At 30.7% G+C, this 27,278-nt stretch overlaps 1 protein-coding gene across 1 annotated transcript; it reads left to right on the forward strand.

Moving 5' to 3' along the window:
* The first annotated feature begins 2,906 nt into the window (after positions 1 to 2,906).
* Positions 2,907 to 26,843, forward strand: LOC134695174 (cell division cycle protein 27 homolog). Its single transcript, XM_063556378.1, has 20 exons — positions 2,907 to 3,045; positions 5,650 to 5,725; positions 9,884 to 10,031; positions 10,478 to 10,606; positions 11,138 to 11,235; positions 11,808 to 11,950; positions 12,924 to 13,108; positions 14,378 to 14,495; positions 15,364 to 15,458; positions 16,116 to 16,188; positions 17,024 to 17,219; positions 19,436 to 19,608; positions 20,222 to 20,374; positions 20,781 to 20,861; positions 21,174 to 21,301; positions 22,025 to 22,142; positions 23,177 to 23,305; positions 23,963 to 24,037; positions 24,608 to 24,764; positions 25,944 to 26,843. The coding sequence occupies exons 1-20, from the start codon at positions 3,022 to 3,024 to the stop codon at positions 26,030 to 26,032; spliced, it is 2,388 nt and encodes a 795-aa protein (XP_063412448.1). The 5' UTR covers positions 2,907 to 3,021; the 3' UTR covers positions 26,033 to 26,843.
* Positions 26,844 to 27,278: the final 435 nt, after the last annotated feature.

Genomic DNA, 27,278 nt, shown 5'->3' on the forward strand with positions numbered 1-27,278 from the left:
TTTTGTTCGCGTCAATTATTTGATAATTGCTTATGATCGTGAATTAGGATCAGATAAAATTGTGTACATCTGATCTGCATACAAGTAATGGAAAAAGGTGTATAGGAACATTCCTTTTTAATCACCAGATGTCGTTATCCTTTTGGCTAATTATTTGGGTGTAATTTGATTTCTACATATGACCATATGACTTCTATTAATTAAGTGTATAAAAAAGTCGAGAAAGCAACACTGTGAAAATGAATAATGGAAGAGATAAACAAATGTACCCTTTCTATTGCATCTTATCTATATTACTAAATCCCCAAATTTCACGACAGTATTGACCTTACAATTTTATAAAAAGTACATTCGATAAAGTGAAAAATTATAAAACTAGAACTAATGTGTAAAAGTGGCACTAACAGCGATCCATACATTTTTTTATCCGATGGCAACCCTTCACAACTAAAAATTAATTAATTTGGCTCAAATCTAATAAGCAACAATAATAAAACCGCAATAAATATCAATTATTTTAAAATAAACGGTGTACATCAAGCAAAAACCTACAAACTTTGACCAATAATGGTTTACAACTTGGATGAAGAGTTGTCTCATTGGCACTCATATTTATAAAAGCGGAATGTAAACTAATATAACAGTGACTGATATACGACCTGTGAGCACGTCAATCGGCAATTCAAACAAAGAAAACATGGGAATTTTAAAATTGCTTAAACTTTATATGAAATATTTGCTTCAAGTTATAAAATAAAATAACATAAAAATTTACTCACACTGTAGTTTACCAAAGATTGCACGAAAATCGAAAAAATCAAAAGCGAAACACAACCTTTCTTCACATCTCAATGAAACTGATAAGACATGTAACACGTGAAAGTACGTGTAAAAAAGCGGGAAATTCGAACCAAGTATGATATTGTGGTAACATGACACGTACTGACATTAAACTGTCATGTTATATGAGCGGCCCATTTTTTAGAACTCCGCCAAAAGCTTTGATGGCTTTACTAATGAGTTCATTTTATCTTTTGTAAAACTAATGTTTGGCTAGATAAAAAAAAAAAAACAGGTTCATCCTGATGTCAGTGTAATATGGCGTTATATATATGTGCCCTGCCTAAACAATTAAGACCATTTATAATTATAGTAAAATACAGAAAATCTTTATTAAAAATCAAACTTGATATCTCTGGTATGCTTCGGAAGTTCCTATCAGTAGACTTAGACGTAGAGACTACATTAAACTGAGACGAAAAGTGGTATCTCTAATTTGTGGGAAACGATGATGATTGTGAATCCTTTCTATATATGTTAAATTTCACATAGGACTTTCTATACTAAAGTTAGTCAGGAACATATATATTATACATTAATATACTGTTCCCAGAGTTAGTATAGAAAGTCCCTGCCGATTTCGCTGATTAGTCTTGTGTGGACCAAACTAAAAGGCACTTGCTACGGTTACATGGAAATGTAACAATAATAAAAATATCATTGTTACATTGGAGACTTAATACCAGAATGCATGGTTGGGTAAGGACCTGATTAATTACGAATGTGACAATAATTATTGAGGCTACGGTTACATTGCGTTATTGTTACATGAAAAACAGCAATGTACTATAGTACTAGTAATATTTACTAAATAATAAAATTTGAAAACATGTATTTTATATTTACAGTACATATAATTATTACAGAAGATTTAAGTTTTATAAATCTAGCGTACATTGCTGTTTTTCATGTAACAATAACGCAATGTAACCGTAGCCTCAATAATTAATGTTACATTCGTAATTAATCGGTTCCTTACCCAACTTTGTATTCCGACAATAAGTCTCCAATGTAAAAGATTATAATTTTTATCAATGAAATTCCACATCACCAGTCAAGAAAATTGATGTTCACTATTATGAGATATTTTATCATATTAAAATTGATGCAAAATATATTTGTACTTTTTAAAATACATACTTGTTCCTTTTAAAATAATTAAGTAACATCATTTTTAGAAAATTAATCTATAACTCTATCCTTTTATAAAAAAAATAGAATTATATATATATAACTACTATCATTATAGACACTTATTTTGTTTTTGTACAACTTTTAAATATTGGATGTTCAAGTTTTAAAACAAACAAATAAAACAACAAAAAAACATGTATATAAGACACTCACATGTAAATACTGCTATGGTGCACGTTTCTTTTATTATATTAAAATTTTTTTTATTTTTTTTTTTTATTTGTTTTTAAAAAATAGATACAAAATAAAACAGTCTGTATATATATATATAAAAACAACTTATAAATGAAAGTAAACCTCCTACATAGAGTGCTGTACATAGTTATCTACATACAACCAAAAAAAATCTTACAAAATTTACCCCAAATACTCTAATAATATATATATTAGAGGTGTTCCTATTTAAAGGAAGCTAATACAGAGAAGAAGAGAAGAAGTAACAATACATTTTTTATTATTGTTACATTTCCATGTAACCGTAGCCAGTGCCAATTAAAAACCCGCGTCTGGTTTACCAATCATTGTTCTTTGAACAATAATATATATATTTTAAAGATCTTAAAATAATGAAGTGTTTTTTTTTCGTTAAAAAAAAACACAAAATCAAATACATACTTATAATTGAATAAAACAAGGACCAAACAAACTGGCAAAACCATTATCAATTGTTCCGGTACCCCCCCCCCCTTTTTTTTTTTAAAACAAAAAAAAATCACGAACTAGGCCTACAAAAACGAAATATAAAACACAGAACCCATATAAGTTCATATTATACTTTATAAGAATATGTGATGTTAATGCACAAATAACGTTTGTAGAGGAAAACGTGTTTTGAAGGGAAGCGAGCCGGGTCCCAGAAAAGTAACCAGTCTTGAATTATCGCCCTTGTGACCCAAATATTATTGAAATCGAGGCGGTTAAAAAAGAATGAATACAATCAACGAAAGTGTGAAAGACAGGGCAAATAAAACGTAAAATAGAAGTAATATGTTACTTCAAGAACCCGTACAGGTATGAAAACTGACAATGCTATTGAATGACTAAATAAACCTACCCAAAATAAGTCACATCTCCTGTAAATAAAGTGTGTTAGAGCTGAAAAACAGAAGAACTAAAAGTGACATGAAACCATATAAACAGGTGTCTTATTGTTATTCGTAGATTTCCTCCTTTTTAACGATTTGAATTAAATTCATTAAAAATTGAATTGGCACCAGCAATGTACACATTTATAAATTTATTGGCATCAGAAAATTATATATGATGAGCTTGACAGTCTCAACTATACTTGAGACCATTGTCATGATAGTTGGCAAGGATCTGCTCAGAAATTCAGCTTTTTTCTTCAAAATTCCCCTTTGCAAGATCCTATTGAATCACTCTCTCTACATGCAAATGAATCAACAGTTACACATATGATTAGTCTTCAAATATGATCACTCAGCAGTCTTCACGCTCAGGCTTGTAAAATTACTCTCCGGCCAGTTAAAATCATATCTACATCTACGACATAGCGAAGTCGTCACTCGAAAAGGGTACTTCGACCCATTACTCAAGTATAGTTATCTACAAGCTAACAGAATCTAACTAAAAAATATTAAAAAAATTGAGCTCTGGGCCTGTAGATTTTTACAGTTCATCATGAAGACATCTACATCTACATAATACTTCTTAACTTCAATATGTTGAAGATTACAAGAAGGCACATGCTAGGGAAACAAATTAAAACTAAACATATTTACAATAATTGCAAGAAAAAACATTTTTAATTTTTTTTAATTTTTGTATATAGTTAAAAACATGGTTTGATTTAGCAATACATATGTGGTTTTGCACCAGACTTAAAAGCTTCTAAGTCTGGGCTACAGGCTACTTGGTGTGGTAGGGTATTCCACAACCTTATTGTTCTAGGAAAAAATGAATACAAATGATAGTTTGTGGGAGAGAATGGCTGTATAAATTTATGTTCTTTGGATGGTATTAGGTACATGTATGTATTTACTGGGATGGAGACTAATTGGTGTTGAATTTTGTATAGCATGGTGACCGATGCAAGATTTCTTCTTTGTTGTAATGTTGGCCATCTTAGATGTTCAAGCATGGCTGTTACACTGCTTTGATAGCTGTATTGGTTGAGTGTATACCTGGCAGCTCTTCTCTGTACCATTTCAATTTTATGTATTTGTTGTTTCTGCCAGGGGTCCCAGACGACACTGCAATATTCAATTTTTGGTCTTACGTATGTTTGTAAGCCAGTTCTTTTGTTTTTATGCTGTTAGTTTTGACGTTTCTTTTTATAAATCTCAGTCATTTGCTTTGTTCGTGATGTCATTTATATGAGAATTCCATGTCAGATCGTTTATGATGGAAACGCCAAGATATTTTGCTTTGTTTGTTGATTTTAAAATATGATTATGTACATTTTTAATGTGTATTTATAGATGATTGGTTTATGTTTTCTTGTTATGTGGATGATTTCACATTTGTCTGGGTTAAAGGACATAAGCCATTCTTGCTCCCATTGTTCCAGTCATCTGCAAAGAGGCGAACATTACTTTTGAGGTTGTCTGGCATGTCATTAATGTAAATTAAGAACAGGCATGGCCCGAGAACAGACACTTGGGGAACGCCTGACAATACAGGACAACTATTTGATGTGTGACTGTCAACCACCACTTTTTGTGTTCTATGCGATAACCATGCCTCTATCCAATTTGTTGTTATGTTATTTATTCCCATGCGTTTCAGTTTTAGGATAAGTCTTTGGTGGTCCACCTTATCAAACGCTTTTGAGAAGTCCATGACAACTACGTCAGTTTGTTTACCGTTTGCCATGTAATCCAGTATTTGCTTTGTAACAGTTAAAAGTTGTGTTTCACAGCTGTATCAGTGGATCAGTCTGTGGTAACCATGATCAAACAATATCAAAATTTTTTATTTGTCCCTCTAGTCTAATCCAAATATTTATGAGTTTCAATGCTATTTTAAATAATTATGCAAGGCTATTTTGATTTTCTTCTGGGACGTCTTTCTTCGGTGTCATAACACTGAAGCCATTTTAACTTCTGGACTTTGAGAAATGATTGAGGGGGGGGACTTTGGGAACAAATTTTGGCATGTATTCATCATTGCCAGCTAGTAAATTTTACATAATTACAAACACCTTTTTTGTGCTTATCGATGCAAAATATTCCAGAAATACCCAAAAGAAATGATAAAATAAGAAACGATTGGGGTGGGCAAATATTTATTTTGTTTTCAAAGTGGTTTCCAAGAAATGTCACTTCCAGTAAATATAAACATGATAAATGATTAAACTCAAAAATTGATGGACTTGAATTTCCAGAACATAGGATTTACATTATCCAGAAAATTCAGGTCTGTCAAATTTTCCCAAGTTTAATATTTTTAGTCTGTTTCCCTGAAATCTGAATAGCATGAATAGGGTGCTGAGCCTTTTAAAAATCTCCTTGACACTAACACACATGTAAATCAAACATATGAAGTAAAAATTTTCATATTAAAATAAACAACTTGAATATATTTTTTACTACATATTGATGGGAAAACAACGATATAAACATGATAAACACAACATGAATTTGACAATTTCAGGCAGCAATATGGGACTCCCTGAACCATTATGCCTATACAGATGCCACTTTCCTGGCTGAAAGATTATATGCAGAAGGTAAATATTATTTAAATTGTTAACAAAATTACATATACTTCGAATTTCATTTATATATATTTGTTTCACAAACCACGCTGAGAGCTGTCACACATGCACAAGTTTACATGTACACATGTATCATGTAATTCAAGCAGTGTTCTCCCCAGGTTTTTCTGAAGAGCAAAATTCAAGGGCCCGTAACTCTTTTTTTTTAGATTGAACTTGTGTGATCTGAAGCAATCAGTTATAAATCATGACATGCTATATGAATAATAATGTTTTGTGTTATGTGTTTAATAATGCAGAGTATCAAGTACAAGAATGTATATGAAATAAAATGATTTTAAACACAAACGTTATTCATATTTAGTCAATTATAAAAGAAGTCAAAATATAAATATTCATCTCTATACTCTCTGCTCCTTCTAGGGATTGTATTGTTTCAAGACAATGATATTTTGTTGGACAGTCTGTTCCTTAATTTTGTCTTTATCCTCTTTTAATAGGGTTGAAAAACCCCTCTTACAACAAATGTACAATAACTTTTGTTTATACCCCCTTTAACATTTATAAGCCATGAAAAAATCAGTCAACCATTTCATTGAAACCAGAGACAGGTGCTTGCTGTTATCACTTACTAAAACTTTAGCTCGGTTGGTAGGAGAAGCAATGACATCTGCTTATAAGGTGTATTCTTTTACTAGAAGTCATTTGGTTGAGAAAAAAAATCTACTTCCATCATCTGCCTTTAGCTTAGAAGTCAACCCTTTGTTATTAGCAGAGCACATGTTCATTCAGAATAAATAAAATCGATTACGGTTAAGATACTTGGTATACAACTTTTTATAACAAAAATGTTTTAATGAACAGCTGACTAGTTTCCGCAGTTTGACATTACTCCCTTCCGTGTGTATTCTTCTTAAAACCTATCTTTGGCAGGTAGATATAGACGAAACTTTACAAATTCGTTAAAAGTTAAAAGCATTGAAATTATTTAATAGTGACATTATACAGCAGCTGCAGCGAATCCGTACCGGCCGTGTTGATTGTCACATATTTCCCGACGCACGGATTTACGATCGATTTTCAATGATTATTTTATTTCTAAAAACATGAGTTTGAGAGGAATTTACCTTGCAAGCAACTTTTTTTCACTTTCTATTAAAAAAAAATAGCTCCTAGTTATCTTTAATCAAAGTTTATTTAATTTTTTTCATTCCCAAATACTCTCATTCATAATTTTCATGGTAAATATCTTTATACATGTGTATTCAAATTTATCACGTGTAAGCGCGTTCATTGGTCGTGTTAAAATAGATTCTTCTTCTCGACCAATGAAAAAATCCGTTATGTAAATGGTCAAACACACAATGCGAAAATACAATGTATTTGCGATCTATTTCTTTAATTTCTGCACTGAAGTTTTTATTTGTTTTAATTTTATTCTACACATATCTATCTTTTTAATATTCATTTACGCTATTACATGATAACATAGTCCGATAAGACTGAGATAAGCATGGCTCAGGTAAATCTTGTTCACTATCACTATCAGTTATTGCGTAACACTGACTGACCTCTCAGCGGTCATCAGCAACTTGTCAATTTTAACCAATATTTATAATGAAAATGTGAAAATTAACACGCTGCGGGATAAAGTATCAAGGGACAGCGGCCAATTAAGACGCTGCGGGATCTACGAAAATATTACGAAGGCGCTGCGGCACCGCAGCGTCATATGGGCCTGGGGAGAACACTGTCAAGTTTTCCATCACTTTTGAAGAAAAACTAATAGGATTTTTTTGATAATATTTTATTTACATGCAACTATTCTTCTTTATCAAATTGACAATTTTACCCAAACTATACCAATTGAACAGTTGTAGGGGTTGCATTTCAAAGAGAACAGATATGATTTAACATGTTGAATAAAGAAATTATTATAAATTACTTTTTGTAGGAATAGTGTTTCCTGCAGCTTTTAAAAAGGGCAGGGTAATTGTTAGTTCAGAGGGCTTATTAAGCGCGATGGACAACAATTTTAGGGCACAACTATAAACAGGCAATTTCTATAAAATGGATTCATTTAAAACATACTAGTTTAATGCTATAAAAAGGACATACATCTGTAATCAATCATTAAAACTGTTATTTAACAAATGTTAAACAAGAAAAAGTGTATATATGAAATATTTAAAACAATAAACACAATTTAGCTAGCTAGCTCTAGCTAGAATTCAAAAGGGGCAGGGTGCCAGTTTTTACTGTATAGGTTGTTATTTTTTTAAATAAAGATGCATTTCAACTATAGTCTTTATGTCATTGTTTGTGTAGTTATGTATAGTACATCCTCATCAACATACAATTTTTATTATGTTTTTATAGTTTAACTTCACTTTACCCATTATCAATGATTATGGATTGATTATATCTATATACGAATTACAAATTTTATTTCAACAATAAGAAGTTATAAACATCATTTACTGGCTATACAGCCATTGCATGGTTGGAATTTATGAAAACTGTCAGCTTTTCTAATTTGATAATGTTTAGAACATGGATTGCTAATAAAAAGTATAATTATCAAGTAGAAATTGCAATATTTTTTTCCCAATATGTTCAAAGACAGTTAATATCTTTAAGGTAACATTATTATGTTATTATATATTCAATTGGTAATTTATTCCTTATTTTGGTACTAGATAATATTTTTAGAGCACAAATTTGTAATAGGCTAAAACAGGGGAAGTAACTCCAAAATCAATTTCCACCACGTTTGCGTTAACTGTGTTGAGATGGAAGGCATTTCTGTAACGGCATAGTTTTATTTTGATGACTTAAATTCAATTCTAAAGACTTCATTTATACACTCCTCCATTGTGACTTGGAGATCGAAAATGCCGACCCAAGTTAAATACACTCGCTGACACATTCAATCATAAGTATGACAAAAAGATACATTGTCCTAATTAAATTACTTAGTTATTAACACCTTTGAAGTCTTTATCATTGTAATTGATTGTAATGACATGATTAACCTGGGGGCAATCACACAGGTATCATATGTAATTAACTTGTAGATCAGAAATCGATAAAACAAAATTTCACCAAAACGGCACAAGAGAATTTTGGAAAAAGACGTCAGGGCAGAAGGGCGCTGATGAAGGCACACCAGAAGATAAAGGCATGGCGTCTAGAATTTCGACAAAACTAGGGCAGGGCGTCAAATTTTTTTCCCAAAAAGGCCAGGGCGTCGAGAAATCCCGGCAGGGCGCCATTACACGCCAAAACTACCTGTAGGAAACACTAAGGAAATGTTACAAATTACCAATAAAGTTGGCATTCTTTTTTTAGTAAAAATCCATTTATTAATAAAGAATCTTTTCATTTAGATTTATTTTATCTCACTGCAAACAATTAAATAAAATTGAGAATGGAAATGGGGAATGTATCAAAGAGACAACAACTCGACCATAGAAAAAACTACAGCAGAAGGTCACCAACAGGTCTTCAATGTAACGAGAAATTCCCGCACCCGGAGTAGTCCTTCGTCCTAAACAAATATATATACTAGTTCAGTGATAATGAACGCCATACAAATTTCCAAATTGTACACAAGAAACTAAAATTAAAATAATACAAGACTAACAAAGACCAGAGGCTCCAGACTTGGGAAAGGCGCAAAAATGCCGCGGTGTTAAACATGTTTATGAGATCTAAACCCTCCCCCTATACCTCTAGTCAATGTAAAAAAGTAAACGCATAACAATACGTACATTTTAAATTCAATTCAAGAGAAGTCTGAGTCTGATGTCAGAAAATGTAACCAAAGAAAATAAACAAAATGACAATTATACATAAATAACAACAGACTACTAGCAGTTAACTGACATGCCAGCTCCAGACTTCAATTAAACTGATTGAAAGATTATGATTTCATCATATGAATATCAGGCACAATCCTTCCCGTTAGGGGTTTAGTATCATACCATCATAACATATATGAGAAGAACATAACCCGTGTCATGCCAACAACTGTTTTTTTAATAAATGTGTTTAGTTCCGATGTAAAGACCCTATAAGTGAATCAATATTAACTCCAAAATATGCAATCTTTAATGACCTGACAACAGTATCGTAACTAAAAACTACTTTCATTTTATTTCATTTCAGTATCAAATGACGATGCCCTTCACTTAGTTGCAACATGTTACTACAGAGCAGGCAAACCAATCAAAGCCTATATGATGTTACAGAAACATGGCTGCCCTACACCACAGTGTAAATATCTCATGGCTAAATGCTGTATGGAAATGAATAAGTGAGTCTCATCCATTTAAATTCAAGCTTTAAAATACTGTAAATTTAGAAATTATTGCAATGTTTTTGTTTTTGCAAAAAATGCAACCGTCTTACAATCGCAATAATTTAAACTCGCATTAATTTAAACTCACATTTTTTTTTTTAATGGATTGAACAGGATTCTTCTCAATATCGCAACAACTAAAATCTCATTTTAGTCTAAAATAAAAACATGGCAATTATAAATGTATGTATAAATTTTACATAGGAAAGAAACCCAGATGTACATTGTAATAGCAATCTTAAACCACATATAGTAGATCAAGAAAGGATGGCTTGGTACATTTATGAAATGTGGGGTCGGATGGAGTTAGATAATTATAATTTTGAAACAGCTTTGATGAGTTATGAGTGAGACATCTGTTGTTTTTTTCCATATTCCATTTTGGACAATTTTATTTTCAGGTTACCTGAAGCTGAAAGTGTACTTGCTGGAAATATTGTAAATGCTAAACCTAAAACACATGAGGAAATTGAAAGTGAATTTGGTGGTATTGCTTGTCATGTTTTCTCAACTCTTGGTGCTATGTATAGGTAAGATAGTCTTCACAATTAAGTATATATTATCCATGTTATTAACTGAGTTGGTCTTGAAATAACAATTATTACATTAATTTACCAGCTTGCAAGCTATTAATGTTTAATAAAAATGGACATTTCTGTGGCAGTTGCTCACCAGGAAATGCAATAAAAATCTTTAGAAAATTAAGCCTGTTTGTATTTGTACACTTTGATTAGAATAATATGAGCGATTGTTGTAAGTGTCTTATAGGTTCTTTCTGACTATCAAGTGTTCAAATTTTTTATATGAGATAAAACAATAATTCTCTTAAATCTTTCTTTTCAAGCTCCACCATTACATGATTAGTCATTATACATATGTATTTACAAGTAACTGCCACTGATAAAATTTTGACAAATATAATGCCTATATATACCTGCAAACAGGAAGGAGTTGTTCCAGATTTCTTTTCAAATTTAACTACTCAACTTGTATTGTATTTACATATAAAATAATATAATATGTCTAAAGTATTATGAATATATAATTCTGTCATATTTCAGTAAAACAGAGAGAATATCAAAAGCCATAGAATGTTACCGTAGGAGTTTGAAGTTGAATCCCTTATTGTGGTCCTCATTTGAGAGACTTTGTCAGTTAGGTAAGTGTAAAGTTTACATTTGGTGAATACACCATACAAAAACCTGTTCAAATTGATAACTTAGTACTATGCTTACATAATTAAACCCCTGTTCAACTATCAAGGTTTATAAGAAACTGTATGTCTAGCTATCCATCACTGCAGGTGGCCAGATGATAAATAGAAAACTGGATTTTTAAATCAATTGAAACTTTGTTCAAATGTTTTGGACCTCTAAAACATGATAATTAAAGTTCATTTTTTTTTTGTTTTCACTTTTATAATTCCAGAATTATAGAACTTTATTGTTTAATTTTTAAAAAAAATTAAGAGTTTCCTGCAGGTGATATAGAGGCCTCATTTTGAAATTAATTGAAATTTTAATGGACCAATTAAGACCTCTTAAGAATAAAAATTAGATTTTTCTTCATGTACACTTTCACCTTCCAGAGATATATTGTTCTTGCTGATATATGGAAAATTCAAAATTTGTGGTTTCTGGATGAAACATGAAAAACACTTCAGATGGAATAAAGCTATAAAGTATTATTTTTTTTGTATGCAAATGTTCTAATTTTTCAATTATTTTTCAGGCGACAAGGCAGACCCAGTCCAAGTCTTTCATTGTATTTCTACTCCTATAGCAACTCAAGTCCCTACCATCAACATTCAGGCCCCTCTACAGAACCTTAATGATGTATTAACACCACAACCACTCATATCCACAGATAATCAGGTAAACATACACTCACTCAAGTCCCTACCATCAACATTCAGGCCCCTCTACAGAACCTTAATGATGTATTAACACCACAACCACTCATATCCACAGATATTCAGGTAAACATACACTCACTCAAGTCCCTACCATCAACATTCAGGCCCCTCAGGCTCTACAGAACCTTAATGATGTATTAACACCACAACCACTCATATCCACAGATAATCAGGTTAACATTATATGCATGCAGGGGCATCATCTGTGTCCCATTTTCATATTCCCCGTTTATTTGTGAAAAGAGTTGCAGGCCCTTTGAGAAACCAAACAAAAATTCACACCACTATATTATGGTAATTAGAAATCAACTTGTCCGTCTGTTAGTCACAAATCGTATACATTGATCTCTAAACTCTAAGTTTTGAAATGAAATAGATAGGATGTAGTGTACACACTTGAAAGGGTTAAAAAAAAGTCCAATGCTCATATTTTACATATTTTACATATTTGGTCTGTCTGTTTGTCCCAACAAATATTTGTGTCATACTTTTCTTAGATATAAGAAGATGTGGTATGAGTACCAATGAGACAACTCTCCATCCAAGTCATATTTTCTAAAGGTAAACCATCATAGGTCAACAGTTTTCAGCACAGAGCCTTGGTACCAACAGATCTACATAAAAAAAAAACAAGAAACAAGAAACACTTATGAACCACATCAACAAAAAAAACACTGAACATTAGATTCTTGACTTAGGAAATTTGGAAACAATTGTTTTCTTGACTTTTGTATAGAATTGTTGTATAAATACATGTATATATGTGGTCAGCAGCTTGACATTGAGAAGTTGTAAATTCAAATCACTATTCAGAACTGTCAAACAATTAGTAGTATTTGATAATCTTTTGAATATTTTAGTATTTTGGATGAATTTTAAAAACAAATTGAATTACCAGGATAAAATAATTCATGCTTTGTTCTTTTTTTCAGACACCACAACCTTTGATACAGAATAGTACCATGTCACATACACCAGAAAACTTCCCAGAAGCTACACAAATTAATGAAAAGTGTCCACGTGTAAGACGTGGATCTCGCTTGAAAGATATTCCAGAACGATCAGACATTACCAAAAATATAATCAAACCATTGTTTCTTAGTCCTTTAACACCAAGGTAAATACATTTGTTGTCTCCCCTGTCAGACATCCAGGCAAAGGTGATTTTAGCAGGGGCCCACTCGCTAATTAATGGTCCCTAAATTGGTGGGGGTATACTTTAATTTCTGCTTTTTTTATTATAGAACTTTTTATATTGGCTAAAAAAATTAAGCAGTGGGTTACAATCCTTGACTATTCTAATTCAACGCGCTAAGCATTATGATTATAAATAATAAATCTTAAGGAGGAGGAAGGTTTGCAGATTGACTATTTATTTTCATGCCTATATATTTTGCTGAGTGAAATATTTATTCACTTTTGTGCACAATTATTTCCTGCATTTTGTGTTGCACTTATTTATTGTATTTTGAACGAATGTACTGTTCCTCAATAGGTAGCTCAGTATAATTTTGTTTAAACTCTCCAATCCTTCAGAGAATCGACAAGATGAATAGTATAACTGAAGTTTATAAATATTTGCTGTAGTCTTCATACCCGTAGCCAGGGGGGTTCGGACAAACCCCCCCCTTGAAAACGGATAAGCACCGTTAAAGTCAATGTTCTGTTGGAATTGTGACTGTTAAAGTCGAGTTTGTGAGTCCATCGAACCCCCCTTTGGAAATTCCTGGCTACAAGCCTGTTCTTCATATATAGAAATTAGAACAAAAGCCCAAACTTAACTATAAAACTGTAAAATAATGAGATATATGCATTTTTTTGTTGATCAATACCAGAATGATATGCTATGTAAAACAATACATAAGGCTTACATTATTTTTAAACACAAAAAAAGAATAATGGGAACAATATATGACAATATTTTACATTATAATAGATAAAAAAAATATAAAACGTACTAAAAAAACAAAATATGAGTTATTTTTGCAGCATCATTACTGATTTTTGGAAAATACATTTACTGATTGTCATGAATTCAGTGGTTAACTTTATTTACGATCCGAAGATTATATTAGGAACTATTGTTAATAACAAAAAAAGAACAGGTTGGTTTAGGGGTTACATATTTGTTTAAAATAAATAAGGCTGTTATTTTTCTCATTTGAATTGTTTTATATTGTCATTTCGGGGCCTTTTACAGCTGACTATGCGGTATTGGCTTTGATCATTGTTGAAGGCCGTATGGTGACCTATAAATGTTAATTTCTGTGTCATTTTGGTCTCTTGTGGAGAGTTGTCTCATTGGCAATCATACCACAGCTTCTTTTTTATATGAACATCAGACGCCAATTATTATATTTACATGCTAAATGTTCCTACATTTCAGTTTTGGGTTTTTACCTCTGGACACACCCAGTCCAGGTGGACCTGGGAACATTCCATATGATACACCTTCACCAATGATGGAGAACACACTCAGAGCTCCAGGAGCACCAAGAAGAACAGTAAGTACTAGTCCAGGAGAAATACAGATCTGTAGCACATAGACAACTAGGCTGAGAGTTGTAAATATTGGCACCTCAAAATTTTCTTATACTGTGGATTCATTAATATTTGTTGGATACCAATTTTCGTGGATTTCGTGGGTACTGGAGAACCACGTATTCAAATGTTCAACGAATAACAAATTTTCTAAAGGAATGAGTGTAGATTTTGTTAAAACCACGAAATTAAATATCCAGGAATATGTAAGTTTTCCTAAAACCACGAAAATTGGTACCCTCGAAAATAAATGAATCCACAGTAATAGCAAAAGAGATACTGTAAACCAACTAATGTTTGCAAGTGTTTAATTCTGTGACTTTTGCAAGTAAAACATTGTAACTGTCAGGCACATGTAGAACATGTATCTTTCCTTATATAAATACAGAAAGTTAAAAAAATGTCTGCAAAATTCTCAAGAGAGGGATTAACGTGAAAAATGTTTGGGTACAGTATTTTGTCTTTACAGAGACCTTTCTTGTTTTAATAGTACAACAAACTTTAGGTTTCTGTATTTGAGATCTCATCTGAATAGTAGACAATGTTGGCCTTTACCACCAGCTTAATTAAAAGTTATATGGACACTTTACAAATGGAATAAATTCCAAACAATCATGACAATAGAAGCACCTTGTCAAACATTTAGGTATAGCAAGAGTGTGTTAGTTCACCTTTTCATAATCTAAAACATTCTTGGAAATACTTTCAAAAGCAGATACAAGTGAGTCATAACTTATGGCCAATAAGAAACAAATATGTTTTGTTTAATTTAATCCATGTTTATAGCTGCTTTCATGCAAATTTTATGTATGACAATATTTCTATTTTTAGGTTTCTGTGAGAGGATCCCAGAATCACCCTGTTCCTCCACCAGTGTTAAATTTTTCGGGAAATAATACAAATACCAGAGAAAATCAACCAGCTGGGTAACAATTTAAACTCTGTTAATTATTTCGAAAAGATACATTCAGAATGTGACTATAATGGATATCTTATTTCATTGTCTATGAATCGTATATATTAAAATTTTAACAAATATTGGTTTTTTCTTCAAAATCCATGATGCTAGTTAAAGGTATAATGATATACTAGATAATTTTTTTTGGTGAATATTGCCCTTATTTCAGGAAAGATTCAAGTCATATGTGGATATATAGTATTGTATTGTGAAGAAATATAATGCCATTTAGATGTGTAAAGTATTTACTTATAAATGTTAAAGAGTCCTGTTCATCACAAGTGCACATAACATGCATGAAGGAGGAAAATAAAAAGCCTGATCTTATATGATTTTGAACTAGTATTATTTGTATTCTAAAACAAATATATATATATATTTCTAGAATTATTTTTTAAAATCAAAATCACTAGAATCTGTTCTGGATTAAATGCGTTGGAGAAATTTTCTTTAGACCTCGACCAGCCATGTTATGAAATAGAATAAAGAACATTAGTACTTCAGATTAAAAAAAAAATATATATGATAAATGTCTTATTTCGTGAAAAAAAAATGAAATTCACAGTTTAGAGAATTGTACATGTATTAAAAAAAAATATAAAAATGACCTTCTTTTGTTTTTTAGCATTCAGAACAACCCCCCTCCAGTTAGGAGAAGTTCACGTTTGTTTGGTAGTAATAACTCAAGTTCTGTGAAGGTTTGTATAGTTTATTTTATATATACTGAATTGCTTTAGTGACAGTATTCTGATCTTAAATAGATTTAAAATTTCTATCACACAATAGCCCTTTCAGGGTTCTCGCTAAGGATTTTTGAAGGTGAGTCCAGGAACTCGTCACTTTTGGCGGTGGTGAGTCCAACAGCAAGAAGAATATCTTTTATGGCAATATAATGATATATTTTAGTCTCCATGGCCTAACAGAGCAATGAAATAACATTAAATTCAGATTACTTTTAAACTTTTGCTATAAAATGATGATATTTGTGTTTAACTGTGTTCAGTTTATACAAAATATTTCAATCTTGATGCATCTGTGGACTCACCAGTTTTGAAAATGGTGAGTCCAGACAGATTTTGATGAGTCCAGGACTCATGGACTCGCCTTAGCAAGAACCCTGCCTTTCTTATGTACATGATGGTAAATGAGTCATCATAAAAATCCGGAAAAAGTGCATTTGTTCATTCTTTATTTATTTTTTTCTCAAATTATACAATCTTTGACAAAATTGACAAGAAATTAATTCATTCAATTGTTGTTTTTTTTAGAAAGACAGCTCAGGCTATGAACCTTGTTTTCTCCTTCTAGCCTATTTCAAATATATGTACAACATGTACAAACACAAAGTTTGTGTATTGCTGTTTTTGTCAATAAAATGTGTATTGTTTCTATATTTTACAATGCGGTTGTTAGAAATCATACATATTTGTATTTAACTTTTTCAATATTTTCAACATATTTTTTTTAATACTTGCTCCATGAGAAAATAATCATTATTGTTTTATCATTTTTTGTAATTTTCTCAATTTTTAGGAAAATAACAAAAGTCATGGAACCAAGACACGTCTCCAGAGTCCAAAGGCTTTAGGCAGGAAGTCCAAAACCAGAAGCAGTAAATCTCAACAGGAACTCAATAAAATAAATAAGTCAGAACCTTCCTTAGATTCTAAACCTGTTCCCCAGGTGCCAACACAAACTCAGATCTTACAAATGCAACAACAGTCTCTCAGTAAGTACATTATCTTTTTGTAAAAAATAGAAAAATAAGGTGATGTGGTAGAATTGACCATTATATTGATTTTTAATGAACTATGCACCAAATTATGTGGATTTAAGTATTTATAGGTCACCATTTCGCCTTAAAAAAGAGAATAACCCATTCAATATAGATAACTGTAAAAGACCTAGACGTAAACAAATTGAATTAATTCAAAGGAGAAAACAAATGCCAGATTCATACCAATACAATTTACAAAATAACAAATGTGCCAGACATTAACCAATAGAAACCACTATCTTACAGTTTCCTGACTCAGGACAGGCACATACAGAATGTATGTACACTATAGCTGAATGATGTTTTATCATTTTCCACTGCTCATATTGGAAGTGAACTCAGAATGGACAAAAATTTTATATTGTCCCCTGCAAACTTGAAATGTTTTGCATAATTTTAACATATTGCCTATCTGATGTGCACTATCATGATTATACTATCAAAATTGCATAAGATGAGATATATTCCTGCGTAAATATTTTATTTTAATTCAATATTATCTCTAAATTTAATGTTTAATTGAAGTGGATTATAAAGGACAGATGGAAACAGAAAAGAAAAACTGTTAAAAATGTTTTCAGGATGATTAAAAGGAATATTACATTGGTGTAGTTGATGGATGATTAAAAGGAATATAACATTGGTGTAGTTGATGGATGATTAAAAGGAATATTACATTGGTGTAGTTGATGGATGATTAAAAGGAATATTACATTGGTGTAGTTGATGGATGATTAAAAGGAATATTACATTGGTGTAGTTGATGGATGATTAAAAGGAATATTACATTGGTGTAGTTGATGGATGATTAAAAGGAATATTACATTGGTGTAGTTGATGGATGATTAAAAGGAATATTACATTGGTGTAGTTGATGGATGATTAAAAGGAATATTACATTGGTGTAGTTGATGGATGATTAAAAGGAATATTACATTGGTGTAGTTGATGGATGATTAAAAGGAATATTACATTGGTGTAGTTGATGGATGATTAAAAGGAATATTACATTGGTGTAGTTGATGGGTGATTAAAAGGAATATTACATTGGTGTAGTTGATGGATGATTAAAAGGAATATTACATTGGTGTAGTTGATGGATGATTAAAAGGAATATTACATTGGTGTAGTTGATGGATGATTAAAAGGAATATTACATTGGTGTAGTTGATGGATGATTAAAAGGAATATTACATAGGTGTAGTTGATGGATGATTAAAAGGAATATTACATAGGTGTAGTTGATGGATGATTAAAAGGAATATTACATTGGTGTAGTTGATGGATGATTAAAAGGAATATTACATTGGTGTAGTTGATGGATGATTAAAAGGAATATTACATTGGTGTAGTTGATGGATGATTAAAAGGAATATTACATTGGTGTAGTTGATGGATGATTAAAAGGAATATTACATAGGTGTAGTTGATGGATGATTAAAAGGAATATTACATAGGTGTAGTTGATGGATGATTAAAAGGAATATTACATTGGTGTAGTTTATGGATGATTAAAAGGAATATTACATTGGTGTAGTTGATGGATGATTAAAAGGAATATTACATTGGTGTAGTTGATGGATGATTAAAAGGAATATTACATTGGTGTAGTTGATGGATGATTAAAAGGAATATTACATTGGTGTAGTTGATGGATGATTAAAAGGAATATTACATTGGTGTAGTTGATGGATGATTAAAAGGAATATTACATAGGTGTAGTTGATGGATGATTAAAAGGAATATTACATAGGTGTAGTTGATGGATGATTAAAAGGAATATTACATTGGTGTAGTTTATGGATGATTAAAAGGAATATTACATTGGTGTAGTTGATGGATGATTAAAAGGAATATTACATTGGTGTAGTTGATGGATGATTAAAAGGAATATTACATTGGTGTAGTTGATGGATGATTAAAAGGAATATTACATTGGTGTAGTTGATGGATGATTAAAAGGAATATTACATTGGTGTAGTTAAGATTTGTAGTCTACTCAAAGTCAAATGACACAAAATTAATTGTTTAAATAATGTTTTGAAATAACTATAAAATATTTCAGTTTTTGTGGTGAAACTAAGAGTTGGTCAGGAGAAAGAAAACAATCATACATTTTTAGCGGCCTTAAACACAGTTATTAATTTAATGTGTATATTTATTTTTAGCTGGTATTTTACATCTCCTACAATGTATTGGTAAAGCTTACCAAGCCCTGTCACAATATGATTGTAAAAAGGCTATAGAAATGTATGAAGATCTTCCCATACACCAGTATAATACGGCATATGTCCTTTGTCAGCTAGGCAGGGCATACTTTGAATTATCGGAATATCAAAATGTAAGTACAAGTCTAATAACAAAACCTATTTACTCTAATGTGCAAAATTACAAGATACATAATAGACTTGAGAAGATTTTGTTTAAGTGCCAACATTTGCCAATGAGATAAATATCCCTCCAAATTAACATATATTATAATCTATTGATTTTGTGTGATTTCATTGTACACCAAGATGATAATAACATTAAACCATTGGTTGGAAATCCATTGTGAAGAAAAAATTTAACCAACTGCATGAATTTTTGTTTACCTTTGAAAATGTTATTTATAATGCATAATAGATTCTGTCATGGTGAATTAGACAAGCTAAATTTACTGCTTAATTTTGATGTATACTGTAAATTCAGAAAAGTATTGCTTACATTACTTTCGTCATTTTCGTAGATTTTGTCACGTTTGTAGAATGAATAAAATATGAGATTAACTTTTTCTATTCAAGGAAATATATATATATTGATCACAAAACTCATGAAAAAACAGGCAATTATTTCTGAATTTTCATTATTTAGAAAACTATTGCAGAATTGCTGAAACTTATGAATAGCAAATAATATAACTGTTAAACGTATCATTTAAGTTTATTTCATGAAGAAATATTTTTATTTTTAAGGCTGAAAGGTTATTTGGTGAGGCCAGAAGTTTAGAACCTTATCATTTAGAAGGCATGGAAATATTCAGTACAACTTTGTGGCATTTACAACGGGAAGTAGAGTTATCTGCTCTTGCTCAAGAATTAACAGATATGGAAAAAAATTCCCCTGAGGTGAGATATAATCGTTGAAGTGAGAACAAATCAAAATTGAGAAATCTAGTTCATGTCTAGGATAAATTTGAATTATTACTAAAGAAGATCCCTTATCCCTTTTTAGCCAACTTAACAGAAACTTATTTTCATAATTTTCTAATAATCCTTGTACAATGTATGGTTTTACATATTTGAAAAACCTAAATTTACATGTTCAATGCAAATTTTCTTCTCAGGGAAAAACCAAATGTATCGGCGTTATAAATTAACTGGTTCACAGTGCTGAAAAATCTTTTGAAACATCCTTGTACATATTGTATGGGAATAATCTATGAGAAGCTAGTGAAAAAAAGAGTTTTTTTTGCATCTTATTGAAGGTATTATTTCATCTTTTATTTCTACATTTCTTTATGATTATCCATAGGCATGGTGTGCTACAGGGAACTGTTTTAGTTTACAAAAAGAACATGATACTGCCATTAAATTCTTCCAAAGAGCTATTCAGGTATAGTAACATACAAAAAAATAATTGATTTTATATTTATTAGTGTACAGTATTTGTTTCATTACTCATGTTACTGTTAACCTTGGTTAGAAACCAGGATTTAATACTAATCACTCTATGTTTTGTATGAAACTTCTATATACATAAAATTGTAATCACTAAAAAAAATATTGAAGAATTTTGCCTCTTAAAATAAAATCAGATATTTACTTACTACATGCAAATCAGTTAGTTCCTAGTATTATTGGGTTTTTTTTCTTCAGCAATTTTATTAATATATATATTAAAATTGTTTTGTGTTTTTTTTGTCAGGTTGATCCTAATTTTGCATATGCTTTTACATTACTTGGGCATGAGTATGTGTTCACTGAGGAATTAGATAAAGCTATGTCGTGTTTTAGAAATGCTATACGGGTGGACCCACGTCATTTTAATGCATGGTGAGTAAATGATCATTAATGAAGATAAAAGAGTATACCTATAGTTATGTTTTTGTTGTGTTTGTTTGACCATCTGTTATTTTTGTTCCCTAGCACGTGTATACAGAAATAAAGAAATTTGGAATGATTTTAAATTAGACAACTATTCAACTTTTCACCTATTACCAAAGAAAAAGGACTTAAACAACTACATGTCACTCAACAAGATCCTTAATCTCTTTGGAAGTTTTACTGCATTGGTAATCTTCTGATTGCGTGTTCACCTCCAGTTGGGGAGGTCATGAGTTCAAACCCTTGTCAAACAATAGATTTTAAAGATGGTATTTGCTTCTCTGCTAAACATGCAGCATTTAGGAGTAAAAGCCAAGGCTGGTCAGAATAATGTGTCTGGGTAGAGTGATGTGTCTGTATATTTCAAAGCAGGATAAATATTCATATTACATTAATATGTTCTCGTCCTGAATATGCATATTATTTTGCTGCTGGAACTTAAGGAGACATCCATCATCATCTTAAGACATTTCTGATAACCATAGCTCATATGTCCATTAAAACTACTTTTTTTTATAGGAACTTGAATTGTTAAACAAACAGAAATTGATTATATGTAGTGTAATTTAAAGTGTTAAAAAAAGAAGAGAAATTAATTGTTCTCCCCACTATATATCTGATGTCATATTTTATGTACAGCAATAAAAATTTGCCAAACATTGTTTATTTCAGGTATGGTGTAGGAATGATTTATTACAAGCAGGAGAAATTTGATTTTGCCGAAGTCCATTTTAGAAAAGCTTTACATATAAATCCTCACAGCGCTGCACTTCTTTGTCACATAGGGGTGGTAAGTTTCATTTAGTTGATTTAATTTCTGAAATCTTTGGAAATAATTAATCTCAAATTTTTGTCTATTGTTCAAAATTTGAAACAATAAAGAGGGGGGATAATACCTTTATCTGGACTCCAGGATCAGGTGTTTTTAATTGAGCTCGCAATTTCGAGATTTACCCCTTTGGGATCCAGGAATTTTTTTTTTTCGAATTTCGGGACCCAGGATTTTTATTTATTTAAATTTCAGGACCTCTGGATTTCTAGTTTTTAAGCCCGGAATTGTTTGTTGAAATGTCTAAATTAATAGTATTAAAATAATATAGGCATTGGAAGATACCTATTTTAAAAGAAATAATCAATTGAATTTTGACTAATGATATAAAGAGATTAAATAAACAACACATTCAATAGCAGAGAAAAAAACTACTCTGTTAGCAAAATATATATCGGTTAAAATAAATAGTTGTAGAAACATAGATTCTACCATTGCATCGGTTTTGATACAATTTCCTCCACTTGAGAAGTTTAGAAAATATTCTTATTTAAAATGTGAAGCTTGCTGAGCTTTTTAAATATTTAAAATCTTAACTATCAAGCATGTCAAGAGGAGAGAAAAATCGTACTGTTAGTGGACTTTGTTTCTAAAAAGAATTTAAAAAATATTTCTTCTTTTCCAATGCTCCTTCATCAGCTATTTTATAGTGACATAACAGAGGAAAGTAGGAAATTTGGTTGAAGACCTAAATTTGAACAAACCACATGTTAAATAAGAATAATCAACAGACCAGGAGAATGATAATTTGGTGTTTGGCAAATCTTTTATGAATTTTGGTCCTCAATGCTCTTCAACTTCATACTTTATTTGGCCTTTTAAACTTTTTTGGATTCGAGCGTCACTGATGAGTCTTTGTAGACGAAACGCGCGTCTGGCGTATGTACTAAATTTAGTTCTGGTATCTATGATGAGTTTATTTGGCTAAGGATTAGAGGAATGTATTTTACCAATACACAAGATAGCGTCACTTCATATTTATTGATACATTTCAGGTACAACACGCCCAACAGAAGTCAGAGAGCGCTTTATCAACCTTAAATAAAGCCATAGCAACAGATCCTAGAAACCCACTTTGTAAATTTCACAGGGCATCTATATTGTTTGCTAGTGATAAACATAATGTAAGTATTTACTTTAATGCTGATTTGTACTCTTAATATGCAAATTTCACTGGGCCTTATATTATTTGTTAGTGGACATCACATAAATGTTGACTGCCGTTGCGTTTGAAAAGAAATGCTATGGTTTATCAATTCATCTTACAAAATCACTTCAAACATGTGAAAATACAAAATCAAAGGAACAGTGCTTTTATTGATGATCTTCACAGTAAAACCTTCAACATATGTTTAAAATTTTAAGCTCAAGAATTTGAATTTTGTATTGGATCCTCAGACAAATTAGAGTGAAGGCTGTATGGTGACCTATTGTTGTTAATGTCTGTGTCATTTTGGTATTTTGTTTATAGTTGTCTCATTGGCAATCATACCACATCTCCTTTTAATAGATATATAAATATATATATTTATATTAAATCACTAAGTAATAGTTTGCAGGGAGATAAGTCTTTCCTATAAAGATGTGTTATTTTTGCTCTGAGCCAATTTGTTTCGTTAGGATATTTTCTGGTAATTGGAAATAGGTAAAGCATATTGATGATGTTACACAACAGTTATGTTTTATGAATGAATTTATGAATGCTTTCTATGCTACTTTATAAAGAACTATTTAAAACATACATTTGATAAATATTATGTCTTTGGTTTGTTTTTTTACAGGAAGCTCTTAAAGAATTAGAAGAATTAAAACAAATAGTTCCTAAAGAATCTCTAGTCTACTTTTTAATTGGAAAGGTGAGGAAGTTAACCAACATTTTTGCTATCTTGGAATTTGAGCAAATTCTGTATTGGCTTCTTAAAATAAAGCTATTCTTTTGAATGGACATAAAAAGGCAGGAAGGGAAATTTTATTTTCGGACAGGGTTCATTGCAAACTTACACCATGAAAGAATGTTGATTGTAAAGAGATTTTTTAAATCAATTTCAACCCTTATGGAAGAACCATAAGCAGTTGTGTGGCTATGGTATCAAACAACATCATTTAATACATTAAAGGAATGAGATATTTTGGGAATAAGATGTATTTACAAAGATTTGGATAAGGCTAGAATGTATATGAAATCAGTAACAGAACTCAAATCTGAAAATGGGAGATAACTCTTTAAAAATGGGAGATAACTGTTGACTCTTCAGATGTAACATCTCCAGGAGTGTGATATCAGGACAAGAACAAAAAGACATGGAATATTATTTCAACAAATTTAAATTTTAAGTTTTAAATTTTCGGATAGGGGAGAGGGCTTTAGTATTATTATGGATTCATTACAAGTGGTTATTTGTAATTACTTGACTCTTCTTTTACAGGTGCATAAAAAATTGGGTAATACACATTTTGCATTGATGAATTTCTCGTGGGCAATGGACTTGGATCCTAAAGGAATTAACAACCAGATTAAAGAAGCTATTGATAAACGTTATGTTACTGAGGATGATGAATCTTTAGCGAGATTAAATGATACAGGTAAGTAGTTGAATATTAATGAAATTGCTATTCCAATGTCTGTACTGTTGTAAGTTTTATAATATGAATGATGGATCAAAAACAAATAACAAATGTAAAAGAACACATTCGAAATAACACAATGGAAAATATGTAAAATTTTGGATATTTAATTTCAGAAATACTGCTAAACTGGTTTAAATGGGTTTACATTAAACTAACTTGACAACCTTAAAACTTTCATTTTGTATTTGTATTATGAAGTTTAAAAAGCCTTAAAGTTCAATCCAGGTCCATTCCCATAATTCTACTTATTCAATAGGTTAAAAGTTAAAATTTTAAAAGATTAATGTCTGGTAGAGAAAAAAATGATTTGTATTTGTGTTTTTTGTTTGTGATGTTTTTTGGTATTTTTGTTGAAGAACTGTGTATCAAAGATCTGAACTGGAACAAGCCAGTTATTAACTAAGAGGCAATATCAATTGTAGTATCTATGTTGTTCAAGCACTTTCTAATCTGGAAATTTTGAATGACTTGAAAACTTATAAAGTAAAGCACATATTGTTTTTGTGCACATGGATGCAGAGATTTAAATAATACTAATAATTTATATTTGGTGCATCAGATTATGCAGTAACCCTCCAATACTATTAAAAGATGGATATGTTCGTCAAAGTTCATATAATTACTCGCCAAAACGTAATACTAAAAATAAATTAAGGACTGAAAGTATATATATCATGTATATACATAATTTTTATGTTATATGAATTTAAGGCGCAATTACTTATACTATATAAGTAAGCCGCCTACCAAAACCAATAACAACAACAACATGCATATCAAAAGACAATATACACAAGAGAGAAAATAATATTAGCAAGATAAAATCTACAAATCAGTCAGCATAGATGAAATTGTCAGTTGTCTTCTCTTAGGAGTTATTGCTCTTAAATGAAAACTTAAAACCATTTTAAAGTCTTTAGTTAAGATTAATAGAAACTGTAAAAGAACACATGATCAGCAATACACAATCAACAAAAGATGAAATTTAAATTTTGTATTTTATTCTAGTCTACAATTTATGACAGCGGATATTGTTGAAGATGTAAATAGACCTAGGTGAGCGACACAGGATTTTTAGAGATTCTACTTTGAAGTTTCTGTTATTCACATGTACAAATATATTCCTATTTTTAGGTCTGGATGATGACATAGGACTAGAAGATGTTGTAGATGGGAATGAAGACTTACAATTACAGGCCATTGAAAGTGATGAAAGCTTGTGATAAAAGTCATGTGATTTTAGATTGTCTGAGTCGGATAAACTCTTTATTCTGTATCAGAAAGATGATTTTATGGAATGAAACTGCAGATGTGATAATGAACTTGTTATATTGAGAAATTATTAGTACATAGATAAATTAATTATGTAGAAGAATTATTTTTTAAAGCTCAATGCATTTTTAATTCTAAATTCTGAAATTACTCAAAAGTCAAATGTGGGGAAAATATCAGCCACAAGGCTTTCTTTTGAATATATTGTAGTATATCTTTTTCTAAAGCTATAAATATATTGTCTAATCAGGAGAAGAAGCATAATTTACTCTTAAAGCATTTTGTCTTTTATATTTTGATATGTGGAATCAGTGTTTGAATATTTCAAGTTATATTTAAATTTCCTACATGAAAGCATATGTTTTTTGAAGAAAAAAAAAACTTTTTGACTTGATGAATTTTAGAATTTCATTTTAAGCTAAAAATATTCAAAAATACTTTCAGAATCTAAAGTACTATTGGTAATTTGATTATTTGTACCTTAGAATGAAAATAATATTGCCATATTGGTTGAATTTCTATTGATTATGGTGTACTTATCCAATCATATCATTTTGGTTTAGGCTTTTGAAAAAATTACCCAGAATGCATTATATTTCTTAAATGGTGAATGTTGAACTAACAAACACATATTCAAGTGCTGATATTAACTTATTGGGTTGTCTCCCATTACAATGTGCAGGAAAACAGACAACATTTGTCTGTTAGGTGTTATCACATTTTATATTTTATTGCTTTTGTTTCATATAAAGTTATTTATTATTTGTTGTGATATAGTATGTGTGAGAAGAGGACCATTTTAAATATTTTCATTGACGGTGCAAGTGTGAGAGAATTTCTGAAGTTTTACAATTCCAGTCAAACAGGCCAGAGAAATTGTGTTGTAATGTTGGCGGCATTTGAAATATTAGCTCTTTTTTCTATATGGTTCTTTATTAAGCTATATGCCAGAGAAATTGTGTTGTAATGTTGGCGGCAATACAAATCTTAGCTCTTTTTTCTATATGGTTCTTTATTAAGCTGCATCCAGATTTATTTTCTCTGTTTTCCTCAGTCATGTCAATTTTGTTTTTAAAATCTATTATTAGAACTATTTTAATGATACTATATGGTACACGAAGTGATAAAAAGTTGTATTTTTATCTAATAACTTTGCTACACACTTCAAAAACGATGCTTCAACCTCATTTCATAAGA

Source organism: Mytilus trossulus, chromosome 13, assembly GCF_036588685.1.
Source record: "Mytilus trossulus isolate FHL-02 chromosome 13, PNRI_Mtr1.1.1.hap1, whole genome shotgun sequence".
Classification (NCBI taxonomy): Eukaryota; Metazoa; Mollusca; class Bivalvia; order Mytilida; family Mytilidae; genus Mytilus; species Mytilus trossulus.